The 22872-nt window shown below is 40.7% G+C and overlaps 1 protein-coding gene across 2 annotated transcripts in view; it reads right to left on the bottom strand.

The window, feature by feature from the left end:
- The window catches only part of PAK5 (p21 (RAC1) activated kinase 5), a 283919-nt gene that overhangs the window by 97868 nt on the left and 163179 nt on the right, over nt 1-22872 (bottom strand). For both annotated transcript variants that reach the window (XM_027069572.2, XM_027069576.2), the window contains one exon: nt 3614-3828. In XM_027069572.2, the coding sequence (XP_026925373.1) occupies nt 3614-3817 (204 nt within the window). In that variant the 5' untranslated portion in view covers nt 3818-3828. The remainder of the gene's footprint in view (nt 1-3613; nt 3829-22872) is intronic.

Consider the following 22872-nt stretch of genomic DNA (forward strand, 5'->3'; position numbering starts at 1 on the left):
TAGGTGCCTTTGGCTTGAGTACATGAACTTTAACTTTTGACACAAATCTGAGCTAACCTGTGGCTTCTGGTTACATTTCTGACCATTTGGACATCCTGGTCAGCATAAACTTTGATCGATTACACCTTATGTGGATGAATTCCTTTATAATTACCTAAATCAAAGTTCTTAAAGTGCGGTTTCCAGACCAGCAACATCAGCATCACCTGGAAACTTATTAGAAATGCAAAATTCTGACCCCATCCCAGTTCTGCTGAATCAGAAACTTGGGGGATGGGCCCAGCAATCTGTGTTTTAGCAAGCCCTCCAGGTGACTTTGACGGACTATAGTTTGAGATACACTGACATCAATAAATCTACACAGAAGAAGAGCGTCCTGGCAAGAGTGATATGCAATTTAAAGAAGGTTCCGAATAGGAACGGCTGAAACACTAATCAGAGAATTAATCGCAATGGCGAATCTCCATTCAGAACCAGCCTGCCTAAAGCTTACTGAAATGCTACACACTTCTTCCATTTACTGCTTTCGTGTGGTGATCTCTTATTTTTCTTTGTCCCCTTTAAAGGACAGCCTGAAAAAATTAGAATTGTTTGGTCTACTTAAATAACTTTGCCAAAATGGCTTTATCAGCACAATTCTTTTCACTCCTTTCTGTCAATTCCTGCATAGCTTATTTCGAGGATTGTTCTGACTTCTGAGATAGATTCTGCATGATTCATAATATGTTAAAACTATGGAAGATTCCTCCAGAGAAGGCATTTCCAAAAAGTAGATCATGCAAACCACGTGGCATACTTTGGCCCCTTGAACGCTTTTCTGATTCTAGAGATGCTATGGAGTCAGCAGGATTCTCTCAGACCAATATTGTCCAACACGTGTCTACAGCACTGACTTCACTCACAGGATATGGAGGAGAGGATCAATCTATAGCAGTTGGTGAAAGTATCAAGTAGAGATTTATTGGGTGTCCTTCAGTTCAAAATGTTTGATTAACTCCACTCTTTCTGGGGAAAATTCTACCTAGCTGATTACTGTTTTGTTATTCCTTGTCCGTTCTTATTTTCTTTCTCACAGGCAAAACTGTGCCTGAGGTCCAATTTGCATAATTCAGGCCTGGGTCTCTACTGGAGATATATTTTCCCGTCATCTTGCAGTTTGCATTTAAGTGCCTATAACAAATATTATCATTTCATACAGACTGGAGGCTCACTCATGGGCACCAGGGCTAGAAAGCCCATAGAGTGAGTAAGTGAATCATGAGGCCCAGAAGTTCAGCAGTTAGGAAACCTTGGTCCAACTCTTAGCGGAGCTGGCAAATTCTGTCAGAGAGGATAATGGGCTAGCCCATCTGAGAAATGGAAGAAATGAACTAGAAGTCCTGTTAAGTCCTACCTTCACCAAGCATGGTGGATTATCACTGAGATAGGAACCTCCTCCTTCACTGCCAGCCAGGCCCTGCTAGGACCCAGATGAATGAAAAACCACAGCGCGTAGATAATACTCTGTCCTTACTCAATAATAGACACACTCTCTAATAAGACAGTGCATGTCCTGGGCCTTTAGCTAGGATGTTTTTAAGACTCTATCTCCTTCTAGCTTGTTCCTCATCAAATAATAATGACACTCAATAATTGTTTCACTGGGGCGCTTTTCCTTCACCATGAGGCTCAATGGCAGAAAATTTTTCTGGGCACAGTGCACATTCCATTGTTTGGGTTTTATAAAAACTTGGGATAGGAGAAAAATAATAAAAAGAAAGAGCAAATTCTTTCACTCCATTATTTACTCATTAGTTAAGCATTAGCCTTCTCTTAGGGAGAAAATCATGTTCAGTAGTAGGATATGGCCTAATATCAAGCAGTAGAGTTGGTTAATTGGTCACTTTCTTTTTAAAATTTATTTACTTTTATTTTTTCAAGTAGGCTTCACACCCAGTGTGGAGCACAATGCAAGGCTTGAACTCATGACCCTGAGATCAAGACCTGAGCTGAGACCAAAAGTCAGACACTTAACCAACTGAGCCACCCAGGTGCCCCCTTTTTTATTTATATGTTTATTTATTTATTTGGTTAATTTCTATTAAATACCAGTCAATATCTGTTTTAAATGGGAGGTTCCTTTTTGTCCCCAAAGATGTATCTTCTCCAATATCCACCTTTTGAATATTTTACATTTTAGCTGGCCTAAAAGGTTTCTAAATCTTAATGAGAAAATCAAATTCACAAAATTCAAGATTAGAAGACTCTGTATTTATCTTTGGGTGGGACAGACCTACCCATTCAATACCAGAACAGAATGACCAAGACTGTGTGCACATGATGGAATGACAATTCTACTTTACTTAGCTCAGGTGGTATGTTGTAAGAATTTCCTGTAACTTATCAGCCAGGCCTCTTTCTCTGCATCCTTTAAAAATGCATCCACTTGTTTTGCCTAATCACTAACACACAATGTACTCAATATTCATCTTTACACAGAAGAGGCTACTTCATGCAGCTCAGATGTCTGCTAATACAATGAACAAGAGACCTATTGCATAACACGATGATAAACTTCAATGATGTTTAACTCCCATAGGGAGTTTTTGGACAATTTTTTAGTGGTCTACGGAATTCTTATTCTGAGATGCAGAAGGAAACAGCAACGACTGAATTTCCTTTGTAGCCTCTTGACATTTTGAAATTACTGTGTCTCCTTTCTGCTTTAATGCAATTATCTTCATGAACATACCTTGCCAAAAATCTACTAGCCACTTCTTTAAGGTAAATTATATTGTATTCTGGGACTCAAATGATTCATTCTTATTTGAAACAGCTCTCTCTTAGACAATGAAGACAAATATGAATATATATGTATATAAACATGATTATATATAAAAGGTACATATATGTGTGGACATGTATGTTTATGTGTGTATGTGTATATACATACATATGAATCATTTATTATTGTTAAAATCTGTTAGTGCTATATTTGATATGCAAGTTAAACATTCTAAAGGGCAAATTCAAAACACCTAAAGGTTGCCTATTTCATCAGAGTTTACTGACCACACTTACCAGAGGGGGTAGATAATATTCTTCAGTATGAAGGCTAGCAAACACCATTTTATTTATTTATTTTTATTTAAAAAAATTTTTTAAGAGAGAGAGAGAGAGAGAGACAGTGTGTGAGTGGGGGAGGGCAGAGAGAGAGGGAGACTGAACTCCCTGAAGCAGGCTCCAGGCTCCATGCTGTCAGCACAGAGCCGATGCAGGGCTCGAACTCACCAACTGTGAGATCATGACCTGAGCTGAAGTCGGACACTTCACCCAGGCATCCCAACACACACCATTTTTAAGTAGAAATAAGACTTGTCTATTTTGTGATTGCATTTTATGTGTTTGATTAAAAAAAATCTCACATCTGAAAGTTGCAGTTCCTTTTCATGTGCTGCAATTTACAATAAGTGGTGAACATTATAATCACTGAAGAGTAAGTGTGGATAATCAGCAGATACTTAAAAACAAATACATGATTTAGGCATTTTCTAGCTTGCCTGTAAATATGGTACACTGCATTAAATGAGAACATGCTTCTTAAGCCAACATAAAGACAGAATCCTCACCATACCTTCATAGGAGCCAGCTGGATGGGTGTGATGCAGGAAGGGTCTACCATGGGCTTCCGCCTGTTGGCCGTGTCTGCTAACAGGCTGTGCCACTGCTGCGGGAGGCCCGTGAATTTCTGTTCTTGCGGATCAAACCCAGTGTGAACCCTGTGTTCAAAGTTGGATGGACCAGATATTTCAATCTTTTTCTTTTTCTTTCCGAACATGATGCAAAGACCTGGGAAATGCAAACAGAAAAGAGATAATGTTTGTATCTCGCCAGCAGAAGATGATAGGAAAACTATCCACTCGCAGTTCTGCCTTTTCGATTATTCCTCTAGGTATCAGCAGCAAAAGATGAAAGCTGGATTTTCAGGGGGTGTAGATAAGATATTTCACTCATGATTTGTTTTCTCCTTGCACTTGCCATGTGGATATACAGTTCCCTGCCCAACTGATTTTGGATTTGGCCATGTGAACTGCCTTGATATGGACTGTGCAGCAGTCCGGTGTGGACGCACTCTGAGTAGAAGAGTAGAAGGCACTCAGAATAGAAGGCACTCTGTGTTTCTACTTTCCTCCTTGTGCTTCTGGTGGGTGATACTCCCTCAGCCTGCATCCTGGAAGGAGAGATGCATGAAGCAGATCCAAATCCAACCTCCAGTCTGAAGCCGTGCCCAGCTGAGCCACAGGTGACTCATGAGTAAGAAATCAAGGCTTATAATTAAGCCACTAAAATTCTGAACTTGTTATGTGGTATTAGCAAAGCAGAAGTTGACTAGCATGCAGGGAGAAGCATCTCAAAATTTGGTGTGCACTTGAAATCTCAAACCTCTGTATGGACAAATATATGTTTATACATGAAAAATGAGGTTAGTAATCACATTCACCATATAAAATTATTATTAGGATTAAACTAGTAAACATTGGTAAAACACTCTGAAAAGCCCCTGGCACAAAGTAAGTGCTACAAATATAAATAGATCTCTGAACAAATAGAGAAGAAATTTGACTGGCATTGCCTGCAGAGAAAGGAGCTGGGGAGACAAAGCAGGGAGAAAGACCCATTTTTTCACTGTATATTATGTTTAGAACTTCGTAGCATGTATGTTGCCTATTTGAAACAATGTAGTTTACCTAATTAAAATATACCTTGTGACCAGGATACCTCTAGAAAATATTTAAAATAGTCACTGTGTGCTTTATGGTACCGAAAACATGTCAGACAACCTGGGTTTGAATCCCAGCTAGGTTGCCTATTCACTATGATCGTGGGTAACTGCTTTTCCATCTCTCAGTTTATTGTGAATAGGACCATCATGATCATTTGGGGAACCCTGAAAAACACTGTTGCAGGCATTATAAATGATGATGGTTTGGCTTCAACGTTGCTTTGTTGGGAAAGCCTTCCCTCAGCCTTTAGGCTTGAATAGGTGAGTTATACATTCATATAGCTCCATGTACATATTCTTCCCAGCATTTACCCACTTGCTATCAATTAATTAGGTGTAATGGTGTGCCTGGTGTCTTTTTTTCCCTACCAAACATAGTAGGGAAATATCTGGTAATATCCACCAGAGAAGGGGTACTATTGGCTTGTTCACTACTGCATGCAGTACCTGCTCAAGAAATATCTGCTCACAGACTAAAATCATGAGCACAGTACATTTACTCAGTGAATGACACCTGGGGTAAGAGCACCAAAGGTGTTAACATCTTCCCTTGCTCTCCCCCTCCCCCTCCCTCGCCTTTACCTTCCATTAAAATGTGTTTCTTCTCTTAACCAGTTATCCCTGCTTGGGAAACAGGGTCTTCCTGGTGCCTTCACGTTTTCCCAAGTTCCTATTCCATCCTCTACCCGGGTGTTGGGCTGCCATAACAAAATACCTGAGACTGGCTAGCTTAAACAACAGACGTTTATTCTTCACAGTTCTGGAGTCTGGAAGTCCAAGATCAAGGCTCTGGCAGATTCGGTGTCTAGTGAGAACGGACTTCCTGCATGGCTGTCTTTTTGCTGGAACCTCACATGTTGGTAGGGAAAAAGGAGCTCTCTCTGTCCTCTTCTAACAATGGCACTAATTCTCCATTCATGAGATTCCACCCTCATGAGCTAGTCCTCTCCCAAAGGCCCCACCACTTCCTAATGAGCTCACCTCAAGGGTTAGGAGTTCAACCTATGGGTTTTGGAGGGACACAATTAGACCACAGCACTGGATATGTATTCTCTTGACAGTGATCAGATTTTTCACAGCCTTAACTCCCTAGACTCTATCAAAACCCATTTTCCCATCCATCGTGGTTGTTACTTAAGACTAATTGGGGAAACTAATATAAAGGGATAAAGAAAAATCAATGAAAGATAATAAGGGCTGAAAACACCTTGGTGTGTTGTTTCTTTTGGAGAGCATAGCACAACTTAAAAAATTCTTTAAGTACCTTACTAAAGTGGGTTAATAAATACAGGTTGGCTGACTTTAAACTTTTGAGAATACCCAAGCCAAAATGTAAAGAATTTAAGGAATCCAGTTGTGGTAGAGCATTAGAGGAATGGCCCCTGATGTTTCATGCCTCCCAGTGTCCATGTCCTTATGTGGGTCTCTCCCACACTGACTCTGGGCCTGAATATGTAATTTGCTGTGGCCAATGGGACAACAGAAATCATGACACAAGCATGAAATGATCTTGGACACTGGGGTTTGCCTTCTTACTGCTCTTGGAACAAACAGCCAGCTTGAGAACAAGGCCAGGTCATCCTGCTGGAGGATGACAGATGGTGTGGTCCAGTCACCCATCAGTGCATCCAATAATCAGCTCTGGTAGCAAAGCCACATAACTGACCAGCAGCTATCCACTAAGTGAACCCAGTCAAAACCAGGAGAAGAATCATGCAGCTGAGCTAGACCCAAAGTGCTGACTTATAGAATCAGGACATAAATAAATGGCTGTTGCTTTAAGCCATTACATAGTGGAGTAAATTTTGGCACAGAAAATACCAATAGCAAAGACCTGCTTATCATCCCATACCTTGTATCTTCAGGTGCCCATCGTTTTTCTCTTTCTACTTTAGCTGCTTCAAAGTCTCAAGTAATAACATCCAAAGTGGTAACTGTGTTAGCTGTTATACAATTGCATTAACTCAGAGGAACCTTGATTATGATGTTACCATCTGGTTGGCTGAGGGCCTGGAATGTTTTCAGTGGCCAGGAAATTATGCCAAATATGTAAGTGGGTCTATATACTACCTCTCAGTATTATATCGTGAAAATAAAAATACATTTGAAAATATAATTTGGTCATGTGTTGGTGGAGTCCACTTGACATTTGAATAAACTTTATGACTATTTTTTTTAAAACAAGGTAGCAATTATCTTAGAAAAATCACTTAAGGAGAGTTATTTTGCATGAATTCATACATGAACTAGCACTGAAAATGCTAGGTCAAATATTTTTAGAATCAGAATAGAAATGTTTTACTATTCCCTTCCTATTTGTGAATGTCCCAGTGGTTGCCATGCCACTCATATGAAAATATAAAAAAGAAGATATCAGTGAACTAATACTGTTCTCGTTCTAAAATTAAGGCAGTTGTCCTGTGCTTGAATTAATTTACCTACACTGTATCCTGTGATACTACATAACTGTAATTTACATGGTTATACAGTTCTACACTTCTAGTAAGTTTGAGCTAAAGAGTTATAGAGGAAGAAACTAGACAGGAAAATTTAAAAGTTCTACATTTTCAAGCAATGTTTCCCTAAATGTAGAGAGAGCATCACCATGAGGTACAGTGATATTTCATTAGCGATGGCCATTACTCTGGTAGCAATGAGGAAACTCACACTCAGGTGAAGTAGTCCTGATGCTTTTTACACCATGAAAGAGAGAGATACATGGTAGGGGGCCCTCCTAAAATCCATGATCTGCTTGGAACGGTTTCTTCTCTTGGATATGTCCATGATCTGTCTGTACCTGGCATAGTGCTCAAGGTTCACCTTGTCTATCTCACTTAGAACTCACAATAGCCCTATTTTGGTGGCAGGGGGTGATGGGGTGTTCCAAGACCACCCTCAGGTTTGATTGGCAAGGAGAACTCACAGAACTTAGCACATACTCACACTCCAGCTGTGATTTATTACAGTGAACATATGCAAAGTATCATCAGCAAAGGGAAAAAGGCACATGGGCAAAGTCTGGAGGAAACCAGGCATAGGCTTCCTGGCATTCTCTCTCAGTGGACTCACATAGGACGCGATTAATTCCTCCAGTACTGAATGGTTTCAGTACGTGAAAAATGTTGTTGACCAGATAAGCTTGTGATACACTCAGTGCCTGAAGGTTTTATTCAGTATAGGTCACATAAGTACCCTTTGCTTGGCCCATGCCAAAATTTTAGAATCCAGAAGGAATTCAGGGGTTCAGCATAAACAATATTATTTGCATAAACAATTTAGGCACAGTGAATCATTCTTATCAGGGAAAGGTGGGACCCCTCCTAAAATCCAAGCTTCCATATGCAACCTTACAAATCAGCTTTTCTAAGATACGTGGTCTCACACATTAACTCTTCTCTGCACAGGAGGTGTTATTATCATATCTCTATGGAGGAAACAGAAGCTCAGAAGTCAGAAAATGGCAAGTCTAGAGAATCAGAACCTCAAAACACGTGCTTTGAATCACTAGAAAAGCAACACTGCCCTGCACTAGCTTTCTTTATCAGACATGTTCACCCCTGCGATTTTTAGGAAACTTGTTCCCCTAGAGATATGCATTAATGGGGAAGGTGGGCTCTAATAAGGTAACGGAGATTTTGGAGATTTTTGGGTTCTGCCATGTCTCTCCAGAAAGACCCTTTTTCTGACTGAGCTGAACTCTGTCACTGAGTAAGTAAGGTCAAAGGGCTGCTGGGAACCTGGACAACCCCTCAGGTAGAAAAAAGACCCCTGCTGTTCAGCATCTATGTGAATCAAGGGCATGGAATACCTTGACCTGCTCCTGAGTTCCAGCAGACCTACTTCCAGAACGATTTGGTAGAGACTATTCAGCACAGAAACTTTTGCTACAGGTTTTTAAATCAGGCATTTCAAGACTTATTGCTAATGTTTCCTAATTCGTTTCGTTACTAAACAGGCATGTGAGCACTCACCTGCTAGTCTGACTAAGGGTTACCAAAAGTGTGTTCCTGGGAACATCAGCTTTCTGAAAGGTGAAAAATTTAGAGGATGGAAGGTTGGTTCCTCGGGTAGGTAAATTTGGGAAACAATGGATTATATAAATTTCCTTTGTGGGACTTCTCAAGGTCTTTATTATGCTACTGTGTAGTTACATTCCTAGAGAAAGAGGGTAAACAGACCCCTGAATCCCTGTTTCCAAAAGTTTCTTGCAAAACTCAGAGCAAATACTGCTTTGATGAATGGTTTTGGTCACCACATGTTCTTGTATGGAAGTTATCCTGGAAGAAACTGAAGGAAATCCAAATCCCCAGACTCTAACACAACACTCTGATAGCTTCACTGTCATCTCAGCCCTTAAGCTGCTTTTAGCAAGACCCCAGCTGTTGGCCCCAGCTTGGGGTGTTGTCCTGCTTTATACGTATGCCTAGTCTCAAAGCTCTTGTAGGTGGCATCTCCCCATTTGGGCCTATTAGCTGGGATAATGAGTAGAGATTCAAAGGACTGGCAAGCAAGAGAAGGGCATCTGGGATCAGTTGTGTCAGGCTGCCTGGTATGGTTGGCACAGCACCTTACCAGGGACAAGAAAATGCTACTTGAAGTATATTTATATTGGGCTAATTGTGCCAGACACTGTTTTATACATATAAACTCACGCATCCTCCTCACAATAATTTGTGTCGTAAGGGCTGTTATTATTCCCGCCATATAGATAAGGAAACTGAGTCTCAGGGAGATGAAGGAGTGCCCAAGTTCACCCAGGTAGGAAGAAACTGAAATGATATGCAAGCCCAGGCAATTCACATCCTAGGAACAGGCTCCTACACTTGCTGTCTTGAATATCAGAGCAGTCCCCACTGCTCTGTGGGATCACTGTGACCCTGGCAGCCTGTGACCCTGGCGGCCTGAGATAGAGTCTTCCTCTCTAAGTGCACATAATTCCAGATTTGCCTAGCTTCTGGAATAGTTGGAATTACTAAATAAGAAGGCATTGGAAGAAGCCATTTGAAAACATCAGCAACAGTAATACTGGGTAACACGAAATGAATATTTCCTGGAATCAGACATTGTCTAGGCTAAGTGGAATAGCCATTCTCTTATATTCTGACAGTTCTGTGAGGTATTTATTTTACAAGTGCAGGGATTTAAACTCAGGGAAGTTAAATCACATAGTTAGTTACCCATGGTACCATGGTTACCAAGTGCCAGGAATGGAGTGAAACCCAAATCTACCTCATTTCAGACTTGGCTCTTAAGGGGCCATGTTTGACTGTCTGGTTGCAAAGTCCTATTCCATTTTCAGTACGCAATTAGGAGTCAATTTTAGGCAACACCAATAATTGTGTGTCTGGAACTAGCACTAGCCTGGGTGCATAGGCAAGCTGGGGAACTCACCCAAGCTCTGTGTGACATCACAAAGTAGCAGGGAATTTGGAGATAAACAGAAAAATACATGTCACCTTGCAAGATGTACATTCTTTACAAAATAAATGATTATTTATAATTTTTTAATGTTTACTTTTTTTTGAGAGAGAGAGAGAGAGAGAGAAAGAGAGAGACAGACAGACAGACAGACAGCATGGACGGTGGGGCAGAGAGACCGAGGGAGACACAGAATCTGAAGCAGACTCTAGACTCTGAACTGTCAGCACAGGGCCCAACGTGGGCCTCGAACTCTGAATGGTGAGATCATGACCTGAGCTGAAGTAGGACATTTAATTGACAAAGCCACCCAGGTGCACCAATAAATGATTATTTGTAAAGAACCCATCATAAAAATAAGAGAAAGACATGAAACTTTGGGAAAACCAAAAACTGAAATAGAAAGAAAAGATAATCATAAGATAATTCTTGGCTCATCAGTAAGCAATGACAAAAATCACAAAATATAAGGACCATTTAACATACATAATCAAAAACAGCCCACAAAATTATATTGGGAAAATAAAGGAGGTGGGCAGATTATGTAAGAAAGCTAACTTATATCTACATAGCAAAAAATAAAAGGAGGGAGATGCCTAAAATTGCTGAAGCTGCATACATATATTTTTGGCTATATATAAAACACTGAGGGGTGCCTGGCTGGCTCAGTCAGTAGAGCATGTGACTCCGTCTCAGGGTTGTTAAGTTCAAACAGCACATTGGGTGTAGAGATAACTTAAAAATAAAATCTTTTTAAAAAAACAAAGAAACAAAACACAACTGAAAGGAAAAAAAAAGGTCCAAACTGAAGAAATGTCATGATGGCCTCTGGTAAGCAGAACTTGGAGTTATCATGGGGTATGGTCAGGCAATCATCAGATTTCTCGTGCTCTTTTGTAAACCACATGTGGTATATTTCTTTCCTAAAATATTTTTTTAATGTTTATTTAGTTTATTGAGAGAAAGAGGGTGTGAGCAGGGAAGGAGCAGAGAGAGAGAGAGACAGAGACAGATAGAATCTGGAGTAGGCTCCAAGCACTGAGCTGTCAGCAGAGAGCCTGATGCGGGGTTTGAACCCACAAACTGTGAGATATGACCTGAGCTGAAGTCTAACACTTAACCAACTGAGCCACCCAGGCACCTCAATTTTTAAAAGTATTTTTAAACCAACAGGCAACACTTATTGAAATTAACATGTATCCAAACATATAGAAATAAAATGTTAAAAATCTATCCTTTGGGTTAATGTCCAGAAAAAGAGATTGATTTACATGGGTAACAACCATATTTTTGTTTTTTGTTTTGTTTTCCACAACCATCATTTTGAAATATCGAGAGTAGTCATTCACAAATGACTGAAGAAGTTGCTATCCTTTGGAAACTATATCAGATGACAGCTTGGTTTTCCAAATGGCACCAGTCCATTCAGATTCTTATCTTGCCTGAGAAATGGCAGTTCATACAGAATGAGTGTTTTGATGTGTTTGAATCATTCATTAACGTGTTTGACTCACAAGTAGTTTCTAATCTTGGGCCCTTTCACCTATATTTCTATTGTTCTACATTTCTTGCTAAAGTTTTTGAGTACCAGAAAAGCCTACTTAATTTTGTGGTGGCCATATTCACCAAAAGTGGTGTGCAGCTTAGGAAAGAAACATCTCCTCTGATTGTTGAACAAGTGGATGAGCAGATGGAGACATATAAAGAAACCACATTGGACCTAAACTGGTATCCCTTATTTCTTGCCCCTCTAGGAAGTCTTTTAGGTCATACTGGTTGAAGCTCATGGTATAAGCATTGTATTGCTCAGAGCTCTTCCAAGAATCAGAACCAGTAGGATTATACAGATGTATGCAAGAGGAGATTTATTATAGGAATTAGCTAATGTGGTAACGTTGGCCAAAATGTCCCATGGTCTGCTGTCTACAAGCTGGACAAAGCTAGTGATATAAATCAGTCTGAGTCCATAGGTGTCAGAGCCAAGGACTCTTATGATATAAGTCTCAATCTGAAAACATAAGAACCAGTAGGGCCCATGTCCAAGGACAGAAGAGGATGTCTCCGCTCAAGCAGGGAGGGAGTGAATTCACTCTTCCTTTGCCTTTTGGTTCTTTGAGCCCTCAAAGAATTGCATGATGCCCACCCACCTTGGGGAAGGTCATTTGCTTTATTCAGTTCCCAACTCAAATGCTAATCTCTTCCAGAAACAGCCTCAGAGATACACCCCAAAACAGTTTACCAGCTATCTGGACATCCCTTCCCCAGTCAAGTTTACATATAATATTAAATATCAGAAGCATGTATGGAAGAATTTATAAGAATGTTCTTGTTTAGGTAGAAAATGAAGTGACCTTGCAGGTAGATTTTAAAACTCAACCTGACTTGAGCATGCTAACTGGCCCAGAAAATTGCCACTAACACTTTATTCTCCTGAATATTTTTAGAGCAAAAACTCAGCATCAGGACCATGAATTACATTTTCAACTTTCTTGCTCAAAGTTTAATTCGCTATACATGCCTGGTAATTTTATTTTTATTTTTATTCTTTTTTGCAACTTCGCCATTCTTTATTAATTTGTAGAGCTTGAATATTCAGTAATAGTAGTGGTACACTGATGGGGAGCAGCTGTAGTTTCCAAACTGTTGGCATGCTCAGAAGAGGTTTTGAGTGGACTTTGGGCCACAGGATACAAGTTCACGAGGTATTGATTTTCTAATGTATTCAAAACTATTAAAAAGATACTTGAGACACATGATAAAACATGGATGAACCTTGAAGACATTATGCTAAGTGAAATAAGCCATACACAAGGGAATATTGTAGGATTCCACTTACATAAGGTAACTAAAGTAGTTAAATTCATAAGGACAAAAAGTAGAATGGTGGTTTCTAGGGGCTGGTATGAGGGAAGAATGGGGACTTATTGTTTTATTATTATTATTATTAACTTTAGAAAGAGACAGAGAAAGCAAGCAAACTGGGGAGCTGGGGAGTATGAAGCTTGACATGGGGCTTGATCTCACGACTCTGTGATCATGACCTGAGCCGAAATCAAGAATCAGACACTCAACTGACTGAGATACCCAGGTGCCCCAGGACTTACTGTTTGATAAATGTATAGTTTCATTTGGGGAAGATGAAAACGTTCTGAACATGGATGGAGGTGAAGGTTGCACAATAATGTCCATGTGCTTAATGCCACTGAGCTATATACTCAAAAATGGTTAAAATGGTGAATTTTATGATATGTATATTTTATAACAAAAATAAAAATAAAATACATAAAAAATAATAGCTAATAGTATGAATATGTTCCAAAAGCTTTGACCTTCATGGGGGATGCAGTTAGCAGAAAAGGGTCGTGTTGAAGATGGGGAGGGCTAGGGACAAGATGAGCACAATGGGAGCCAATCTATTAGATAATCTTTTGTTCATATTCCCCCCACTTACCATCAAAATGGTATTGGTCTAACCTTTGACGTTGACAACTACTTGGAGGTACACTTGCAGGCCCTACAGCTGAAGTGAGGAGTCAATATAATTACTGGACTATGAACGTTTTGAGCCAGACAGACATCTGGATACTTAATATGGCACCTTTAATGTACATCTCAAAAGTGGTTCTTTCCTCACTGACTCCCTCATGAAGAGATTTTTCTTTTCTTAGCCTCAATTCTACTTTGAAGAACTTGGCAAATGTAATAATGGATACTTAAGTACTTCAGAAATACCTAGCCGTGTTCAGATAATTTAGGTTTAATGACCGGCCTGTCATTGGTAGAAGAAAGATGGCTGTTTGAGAAATTGTATTGCAGAGGGGATGGCACCAACCCCACTATACCCCTGTCCAGATGCCATTGCTCAGATACACATTTGTCATAGGCTCAGGACCAGGACTAAAAGGCTTTCAGGTATGTTGCTTTTAGGTAAAATATAACATGATTCACACATCTGTGATTCAGGGGAAAACATAAAAAACTTGGGATGGGTTCAATATAAAAATAAAGTTATTTTCGAAGACAAATTATTATTGCATCTAAAAAAATTCTCCCTCAGATTCTTTTATTGTAGTGTCTCTTGGACATCACGCATGGGACAGTCCCTGTTTTCCACCAGGTGCTTCCCCCTCCAGAAAAACTTCAGAGCATACTGGCTCAGTAAGATTATTCTTGTACCTGGTCCCCATTTCTACTGCACAGACACCTGTAATCCAGTTGTTCCAAGCTTCAAGCTTGCTTTTCTGACCTGAGCCCAAATCCGACTGCATCTGCCTTCTCAACAGCTGAAGCCCCTTTCTTCTCATGTAGAGCTGACTCTGGATTCCAATTTCTACCATGTGCATTTGAACTCAGCCTCCATACCACACTCTTTGTTTCTTATTTGTCCTTTTCTACTGTATGACTCTCTTAGGCACTTCCTACTTATTGAGTTGTTTGGATTTCACCTACTTGCTGGTTCCTTCTCATCCAAGCTTCCTGATTCCATCCTGATTCTGGAATCTGTGGCTGTGGTTGGATTTATCACATTCATGCACCCAACTTCACACTGTCTGGACCCTCAACATTGCAAGACCACTCTGGTCCAGCCCAATTCTTCATGCTGGCTTCAATTCATCCATCTCATTTTTCTGCCACCCAACACAGGGGACTGACAAAAGGCATCCTTCGAGGAAAACATATTTAAATTCTAATCATTTTTACACTGTCCAGAGTGATAACATAATGTTAAAACAGTAGCAAGAGGACTATCATAGTTCATAGAAGAGCATCAACAGAACAGGCACTCAAAAATTGCAGAAAATATGTAAATGTTATGGTCAAAAGCTACTATTTCACCACGGTCTTACTGCAAACCACAAGTTTATTTCCTCCTTATGCCAATGTCTCCAAATATGCAGACATAGCCCAAACTCCTCTCCTAAGCTTCTGATTTATGCAATCCAAATCTCCTCTTGGATTCTTCCCATTATTGACATTTCTGAAACATGAGTCACAAACTTTCTACTTGTTCAACTGGTTCCTTCTACAGATAACTCAATCCTAGTATGCAGCTCCTATGTTACATCAAATTGCTAAAGTTATTCTGGGAATCCATTTTGACTTCCCCTTTCTCTATCATCCTCCACATCCAATCACCACCAATTAGTGTTCATTCCACTCTCCAACTATCCGCTACATCTGTACATCTCTCTGAATTCCCACTGCATTAGTTTCCTATTGCTGCTGTAACAAATTGCCACAAACTTAGTATCTTAGACAACACAAATTTATTTCTTATGATTCTTGATGTCAAAAGACTAAAATGAGTCCTACTGGGTGAAAATCAAGGTGTCAGCAGAGCTGTGTTCCTTTCCGGAGGCTCTAAGGAAGAATCCATTTCCTTGCCTTCTCTAGCATCTACAGGCCATCTGCATTCCTTGGTTCTTGGCCCCTTCTTCCATATTCAAAGCCAGAAATATTGAATCTCTCTCTGACTTTTCTTCTTCTACCCGACTCTCCTCTTCTGCCTCACGCTTCCACTTTTAAGAACGCTTGTGACCACACTGGGTCCATCTGGATAATCTCCTCACATTAAGGTCAGTTTATTAGTACCCATAATTCTACTTGCAACCTTAATTCCCTTTTGCAATGTAACCTAACATGTTCATAGGCTTCAGGAATTAGTGCTTGAACATTACTTTGAAATACTACATTCACAGGAAGTTGCACAGTTCGTATACAGAGATTCTCTGTACCCTTCATCCAGTTTCTTCCCATAGTCACATAATTAAAGTATGACATCAAAACCATGAATTTGACATTGGTGCAATGTGCACCAATAGTAGTATAACATTTTATCACGTGTAGATTTGTGTAATCACCGGCACAATCAAGATACAGACATGTTCCATCACTACAAAGATTGTCTTCTTGCTACCCTTTTATAATGACCTCTACTCCCTCATCCTTGGCATCCACTACTGTTTTCCATACCCATTAATTTGTGATTCTGAGATTGTTCTATAAATACAGTGTATGACCATTTGAGATTAGCTTTTTTGTTCTCGATATAATGAGATCCATCCAAATTGTTTTGAGTATCAATAGTTCCTATTGTGGAGTAGTATTCCATGATACAGCACACCACAATTTACCTATTGAAGGATAATTTGGTTGTTTCCAGTTTTGGGCTATTATAAGTAAGGCTAGTATAAAAAGTAGTATGCAGGTATTTTGTGGTCCATAAGATTTACTAATTTTTTGTACTGATCATACATTGAGATGACAATATTTTGGATATTTTGAATTAAGCAAAATATATTAAATTTTACTTTTGTGTTTTAAAATATGGTTACTAGATATTTAATATTAAATATGTACCTTGCATCATATTTCTGTTGGAGCATTGTGATAGAGTAACTTTCAGGAGAGTAATATCGTGGCTAGTAGTGATACATGGTTATTAGTGAAGAATGCTCAGATAAGTAAGAATATGGATGGATAAGAAGGTGTAGGTCTTGCCAAGTTGAGACAGAGCATTCCAGTAGGAGGAACACCAAGGATAATGATCTCAAGCGAGAAAAAGACTTGCCTTTTTGAGAAACAGAAACAGCCCATATGGCCTAAGCAGTACCAGTGGAAGGGGCAAGAGACTGGCCCACCATCTTGAGATAGTCATTGCCTAGATAGCTCCAGATTCTCTAGTTTCTATTTGTATTCCACCTCACTGATGCTAATGCCCAAATAATCTCATCAACTTTCTGAGGGTAACAGGTAGCAAACTGAGGGGATGGGTAGAAAGTATTTTCAAAGTGACTCTTCAGGTGAAACAGTTTCCCAAATAGACATTGGCCCATATATTAATCCTAGCAATACCATTGATGTCTGTTTAAAACTTACCGGAAATTGTGAGTCGATTAGTTTATCGGTTAGCTTTTGCTGCAATAACAAACCACTCAATGGTTAGTGACTTAACCACTGATTTAGCTCACCATTGGGACTGGAAATCTGTACTGAGCTCAGGTAGGTGGTTCTTCTGGTCTTGCCTGTGCTCCCTCAAGTGTTCTGTGGTTAGCTACGGAATGGATGGAGATCGATTGGCCTGGCATGCCCACATGGACTCTAATCTTTCAGCAGGACAACATGGGCTTGTTATGGTGGTGTCAGTGTTACAAGAGACAGAAGTGAAGCCTTTTGAGACCTAGGCTAGAAATAGGCACATTTTTGGTTTCACTATATCATACAATAAATGCAAGTCAGATGTCCAGCTCAGATTCAAGGTACAGGGAAACAGAGTCCATCTCTTTAAGGAAGGAGTTGCAAAGTCACATTACAAAGGATGTGGCGACAGGGAAAGCCAGTGAATTAGGACCGGGCCTGTAATCTATTGCAATTAGTAACAGCACATGCCGGTAAATGTTCAACAATTGGCTCTGGGAAGCGGCTAGGGAGGTGGGGACACAAGCTCCGACTGTAGTGTCTTGCCCATTTCTAGGGTGCAAATGTTCCCAACCATGGCTGATTTCAAGCCACCAACATGACATTGCTGAACAAGGACTTTTTAAAAGATGCTCACAATTGGCCTCTCTTAGGAGCATGGGCCCAGGTAAGCAAGCTCCAGCATAAATCTGAGAGCTGGAAGTGGAATGCTCCAATTTTTGGCACTCACCTATTCAGGCCAGCACACTAAGGTCTCTGCCCTCTTTTACAAAGGCTACTGTAGGGAGCTACGTGTCCTGGCAGCAGGTACAAAGGCCTCCAAATTCCCACACTGATTTTAGATTTTAGAAGTCTTTGAAACAGAAACTACGAGATACACAGTGGCTGGTGTCACCATCTAATTCTCAAACTTCCCAGGGGACTGAAAATAGGACGGCATGTATTTGCACAAGTACATGTGTCTGGCAATAAAAATCAGACCTATAAATTATAATGGGCAACATCATCAAATTTAATAACATTAAAGACTGTTTTCTTTCCTTCAGTCTCCAAGATGATAAAATTTGATGCACTGGAATTTCACACTGAGCAAAAGAACCTTAAGAACCTTAAGTAACCTTAATTCTGCTTTATTTAGATTGGTCATATGGGTCATATCAACGCATCCCTAATTTTGCTTTTTCTCATCTGAGGGTCATATGCTGACACCATCTCCTGGTGAGAATACAGGCTTTGCCTGGGCAAAGCAATGGGACCTATCTTATTTCCAAAAGTTAGTTATTATCATTCTACCAATTATTTGAAAACCTCACAGAGTTGAGCACCTGCTTGAGGCTATGGAAACAGCAAGTTGGCAAGCTGTCCACTTCTAAAGCTTCTGATCATATAGTTTTACAAATAGAGTACTGGTAAAACAAAACAAAACAAAACAAAAACAACCTCTTCCCTGTTGGATAATATGGGTCAAAACATCAAGAAGGGATTTCGCTGGTATGAATAAAGAATAGAAACTCATTAGCACTCCATACTACAAACTTGTATAATTTTAGCCAATATTTAAAAAATCCAAACAATTGGAACTATTAGACATTGCTCTGTATTCAAACAATCCAACATTTTAAATAAGAACTATACTTTTGATGGTATGTCAGCTTTAAACTGAGATTTCCATGCATAGAAACCCTGCCTTAAGGTGTAATCTGTATCTTGTGGCTCTCCTCCTCACATTTGCTTCTCTATTATAGCAAGCATGCCAAAGGGGAAGGCCCAGAATGGGCTTGGTGCATACAGCCCAAGTCAGAACTACTAAGAGGTCCAATATTAGCAGTAAAAACAATAATTAGCCTGTGAGACCATAACTCCCTTCCAAACCTAAAGATGCCCACTCCTACTGTAAGACCATCCTAGAGTCTCATGCAATGCCTGTCACTTGCAGCTCTCAAACCCCAGAAGAGCTTGAAGACAATGCTGGCAACAAGGTAACCAGTGGGCTAAAGACTTTCAGAATTCTACAATGAGGCAAGATGCTGCAAGCAAACTGTACAGCAAACTGGCCAAGTGCACAGGAGATGTGATTTGCATTCCAAGCTGACTAAATCTGTTACAGAGCAAGATGAGCTTAACTTGTCTCTCCATTCTTTCTTCCCTCCATCCACACTCCATCTTTTCTTTGACAAATATTTTATTGAGCACCTACTAATGGTCAGGCACTGTTCTGGGTGTTGAAGACTCAATAGGGAAATGAAGATCCCTGTCACCCTAAGGGGTTCATATTCCCGTTAGGAGAGAAAAACAGCATACATATAAACAGGTAAATTTCTTAGGGTATCAGAAGGTGATAAGACTAGGGGAAGGGAAAAAAGACAGGGAAGGGGGGCTAGTGAGTGGTGGGGTAGGAGCGTAGAAATTTTAAACTGTGTGGTCAGGGAAGAGAAGGGGTCCCCAAGAAGGTGCAGTGTGGGCAAATAACTGAAGGCAGCAAGTGTATAACCATAGGAATATATGGGCAACAGCAGGTACACAGGCCTGGGTATGCAGACATGCCTGGTGGGTTCCTGGAATAGCAAGCTGGCTAGTGAGCAAGGGGACAGAGAGACAGGAACAGGGACAAAGGAGAAGTCAGGTAGCACAGGACAGTGTTCTTCAAGTGTGGTCCCCAGACGATCAGCATCAGTGGGTAGTTTGTAAAAAGTGCAAACTTTGGGGCCCCATTCCAGGCCTCCTGAACCAGCAACTCTGACAGGGTGGGACCCACGTGACAGTATCTTATCAAGCTCTCCAGAGAATGTCTGAGGCACACTCAAGTTTGAGAAGCAGCAACTTAAGGCATCAGCTGTCACTCCCAGACTTTGGTTTGTGATAGTTATTGTTTTTTATTTTTTCCTCTGAGTGGGATGACAGATGATTTGAATGTTTGGTGACTTTATTTGAAGCAATATTTGATTTGGACTAAGATGTGATCATCTGGCTCAATGTCACTCCTCATCAGGGAAATACAAATCAGAACCACACTGACATACCATCTCACAGCGGTCAGAGTGGCTAAAATGAACAAATCAGGAAACTGCAGATGCTGGTGAGGATGTGGAGAAAATGGAACCCTCTTGCACTGTTGGTGAGAATGCAAATTGGTGCAGCCACTCTGGAAAACAGTGTGGAGGTTCCTCAAAAAATTAAAAATAGATCTACCCTATGACCCAGCAATAGCACTGCTAGGAATTTACCCAAGGGATACAGGAGTGCTGATGCATAGGGGCACTTGTACCCCGAAGTTTATAGCAGCACTTTCAACAATAGCCAAATCACAGAAAGAGCCTAAATGTCCATCAACTGATTAGCGGATAAAGCAGATGTGGTTTATATCGGGGCGCCTGGGTGGCTCAGGTTGATCGTCCAACTTCAGTTCAAGTCATGATCTCATGATCTGTGAGTTCGAGCCCCGCGTTGGTCTCTGCGCTGACAGCTCAGAACTTGGAGCCTGCTTCAGATTCTGTGTCTCCCTCTCTCTCTGCCCCTCCCCTGCTCATGCTCTGTCTCTCTGTCAAAAATAAATAAACATTTTAAAAAAATGAAAAAAAAAGATGTGGTTTCTACACACAATGGAATAGTACTTGGCAATGAGAAAGAATGAAATCATGCCATTTGCAGCGACGTGGATGAAACTGGAAGGTATTATGCTGGGTGAAATCAGTTAGAGAAAGACAGATACCATATGTTTTCACTCATATGTAGATCTTGAGAAACTTAACAGAAGACCATGGGGGAAGGAAAGGGGGAAAAATAGTTACAGAGAGGGAGGGAGGCAACCCATAAGAGACTCTTAAATACAGAGAACAAACTGAGGGTGGATGAGGGGTGGGGGAGAGGGAAAGTGGGTGATGGGCATTGAGGACGACACTTGTTGTGATGAGCACTGGGTATTATAAGTAAGCCAATTTGACAATAAATTATATTTTTAAAAAAGAAATCTTTACCAAACAACATTAAAAAAAAAAAGATGTGATTATCTGTTGGAGCGCCTGGGTGGCTCAGTCGGTTAAGCATCCGACTGCAGCTCAGGTCATGAGCTTGTGGCTTGTGGGTTTGAGACCCACATCAGGCTCTGTGCTGACAGCTCAGAGCCTGGAGCCTGCTTTGGATTCTGTATCTCCCTCTCTCTCTGCCCTCCCCTGCTCTTGCTCTTAGATGAATAAATGTTAAAAAAAATTTTTAAAGATGTGATGATCTGCTTGTATGTTTTCCAGGTATATTCATTTTCTTAGACCACAAAGGACAGAATAGTGGGGAGACGGTCATGTAGGACCTGCCTCCTTAGCATGGCCTCCTTGGGCCTCTCTTTTGCCTCTGTGGACAGTGGCTAGTCCTGGAAAAGAGGATGCCTGCCTGATGCCAATACACTGTAATGAAAGACTGGCTTTCTCTGTAGATTTCCTTCACTATGACACTTGAATCACTATAGGAGAGAAAATTGTCTATACATGGTAGTTTAAGATTTAGCATAGTTTGGTTCCTACCTGATGAGGAACCATTTGTTGACACAGCAAAATATTGCAGTGAGGTGTACCATATAGTGGGTATTAAAAGCCACCATATGTCTTGCTGTGGTCACTCCTTGGTCAATCTAAACATACTGATACTCAATGTGATTATGGGTGGCTGGTATGGAATGTCAGTACTGTAGAGAAGAGTACCTAAAATGTCAACAGCTGCAACAGTCAAATGCTTCGTAATGTATATGAGTTTCACATGGTCCCCCTTCTGTAATATGGAGTTCACCCTAGGAAGTGTGTGCCCAGACTGGGACTCCATTCCCAACTCCCTTTGTATTCAGCTACTGCCACATGATTTGGCCCGGCCAATAGGACATGTGCAGAAGTCGAGTCTGTCAATTTCAGCTCAGGGCTTTCATGCCAGCTGGATGCAGGCAGAGATGAAGTGCAAGGAGGTGGTAAAATTTCAAGGTATAAGGAGAATGGGTCCCTGGATTGTTGCATGGAAGACACCCACCTGTTGACCAGAAGTAGCTGCACTGGACTTCAAACAGGAGAAAAATAAACGTCTAATGGGTGAGCTAATGAAATTCTGGGGCTTAGTTATTCTAACAGTGAGCATTACCCCAACACGCATGTCATTTTCTTCTGCTACCAACACTATGCTGTCAACAAATGGCATTAGTCTCGTATCAAACAGGGAAGAGCTGAGGAATGAAATCAGTGCCTGAGGTCACTAGGCTAGCTGGTGGCAGGTATAGGGCCCATATAAAACTCTTCCAGCTTTTAATGTATGGTTTTTACATTATATTTCGTGAGTCGGAGTGGCACATAAACACGAAGAAGCAGCAATGGTGATTATGAGCTATTATGCAAAATATCAGTAGTTAACAGTCTAAAGCAGATTGCCAATGTAGTTGTTAATAAAATCATTGCCTATTTTATAATTTTTTTTTCAACGTTTATTTATTTTTGGGACAGAGAGAGACAGAGCATGAACGGGTGAGGGGCAGAGAGAGAGGGAGACACAGAATCGGAAACAGGCTCCAGGCTCTGAGCCGTCAGCCCAGAGCCCGACGCGGGGCTCGAACTCACGGACCGTGAGATCGTGACCTGGCTGAAGTCGGATGCTTAACCGACTGCGCCACCCAGGCGCCCCTCATTGCCTATTTTAGAAGACGGGCTCTGTTGTGATATATGACAGTGTTGGAAGTTTTGCTCCTTTAAGCCTATAAATTAATAAAGGCAAAAACATCGCAATGGTACAATCTGCGGTGGTCTGGA

The sequence above is a fragment of the Acinonyx jubatus genome, chromosome A3 (assembly GCF_027475565.1).
Source record: "Acinonyx jubatus isolate Ajub_Pintada_27869175 chromosome A3, VMU_Ajub_asm_v1.0, whole genome shotgun sequence".
In the NCBI taxonomy this organism is placed as follows: Eukaryota; Metazoa; Chordata; class Mammalia; order Carnivora; family Felidae; genus Acinonyx; species Acinonyx jubatus.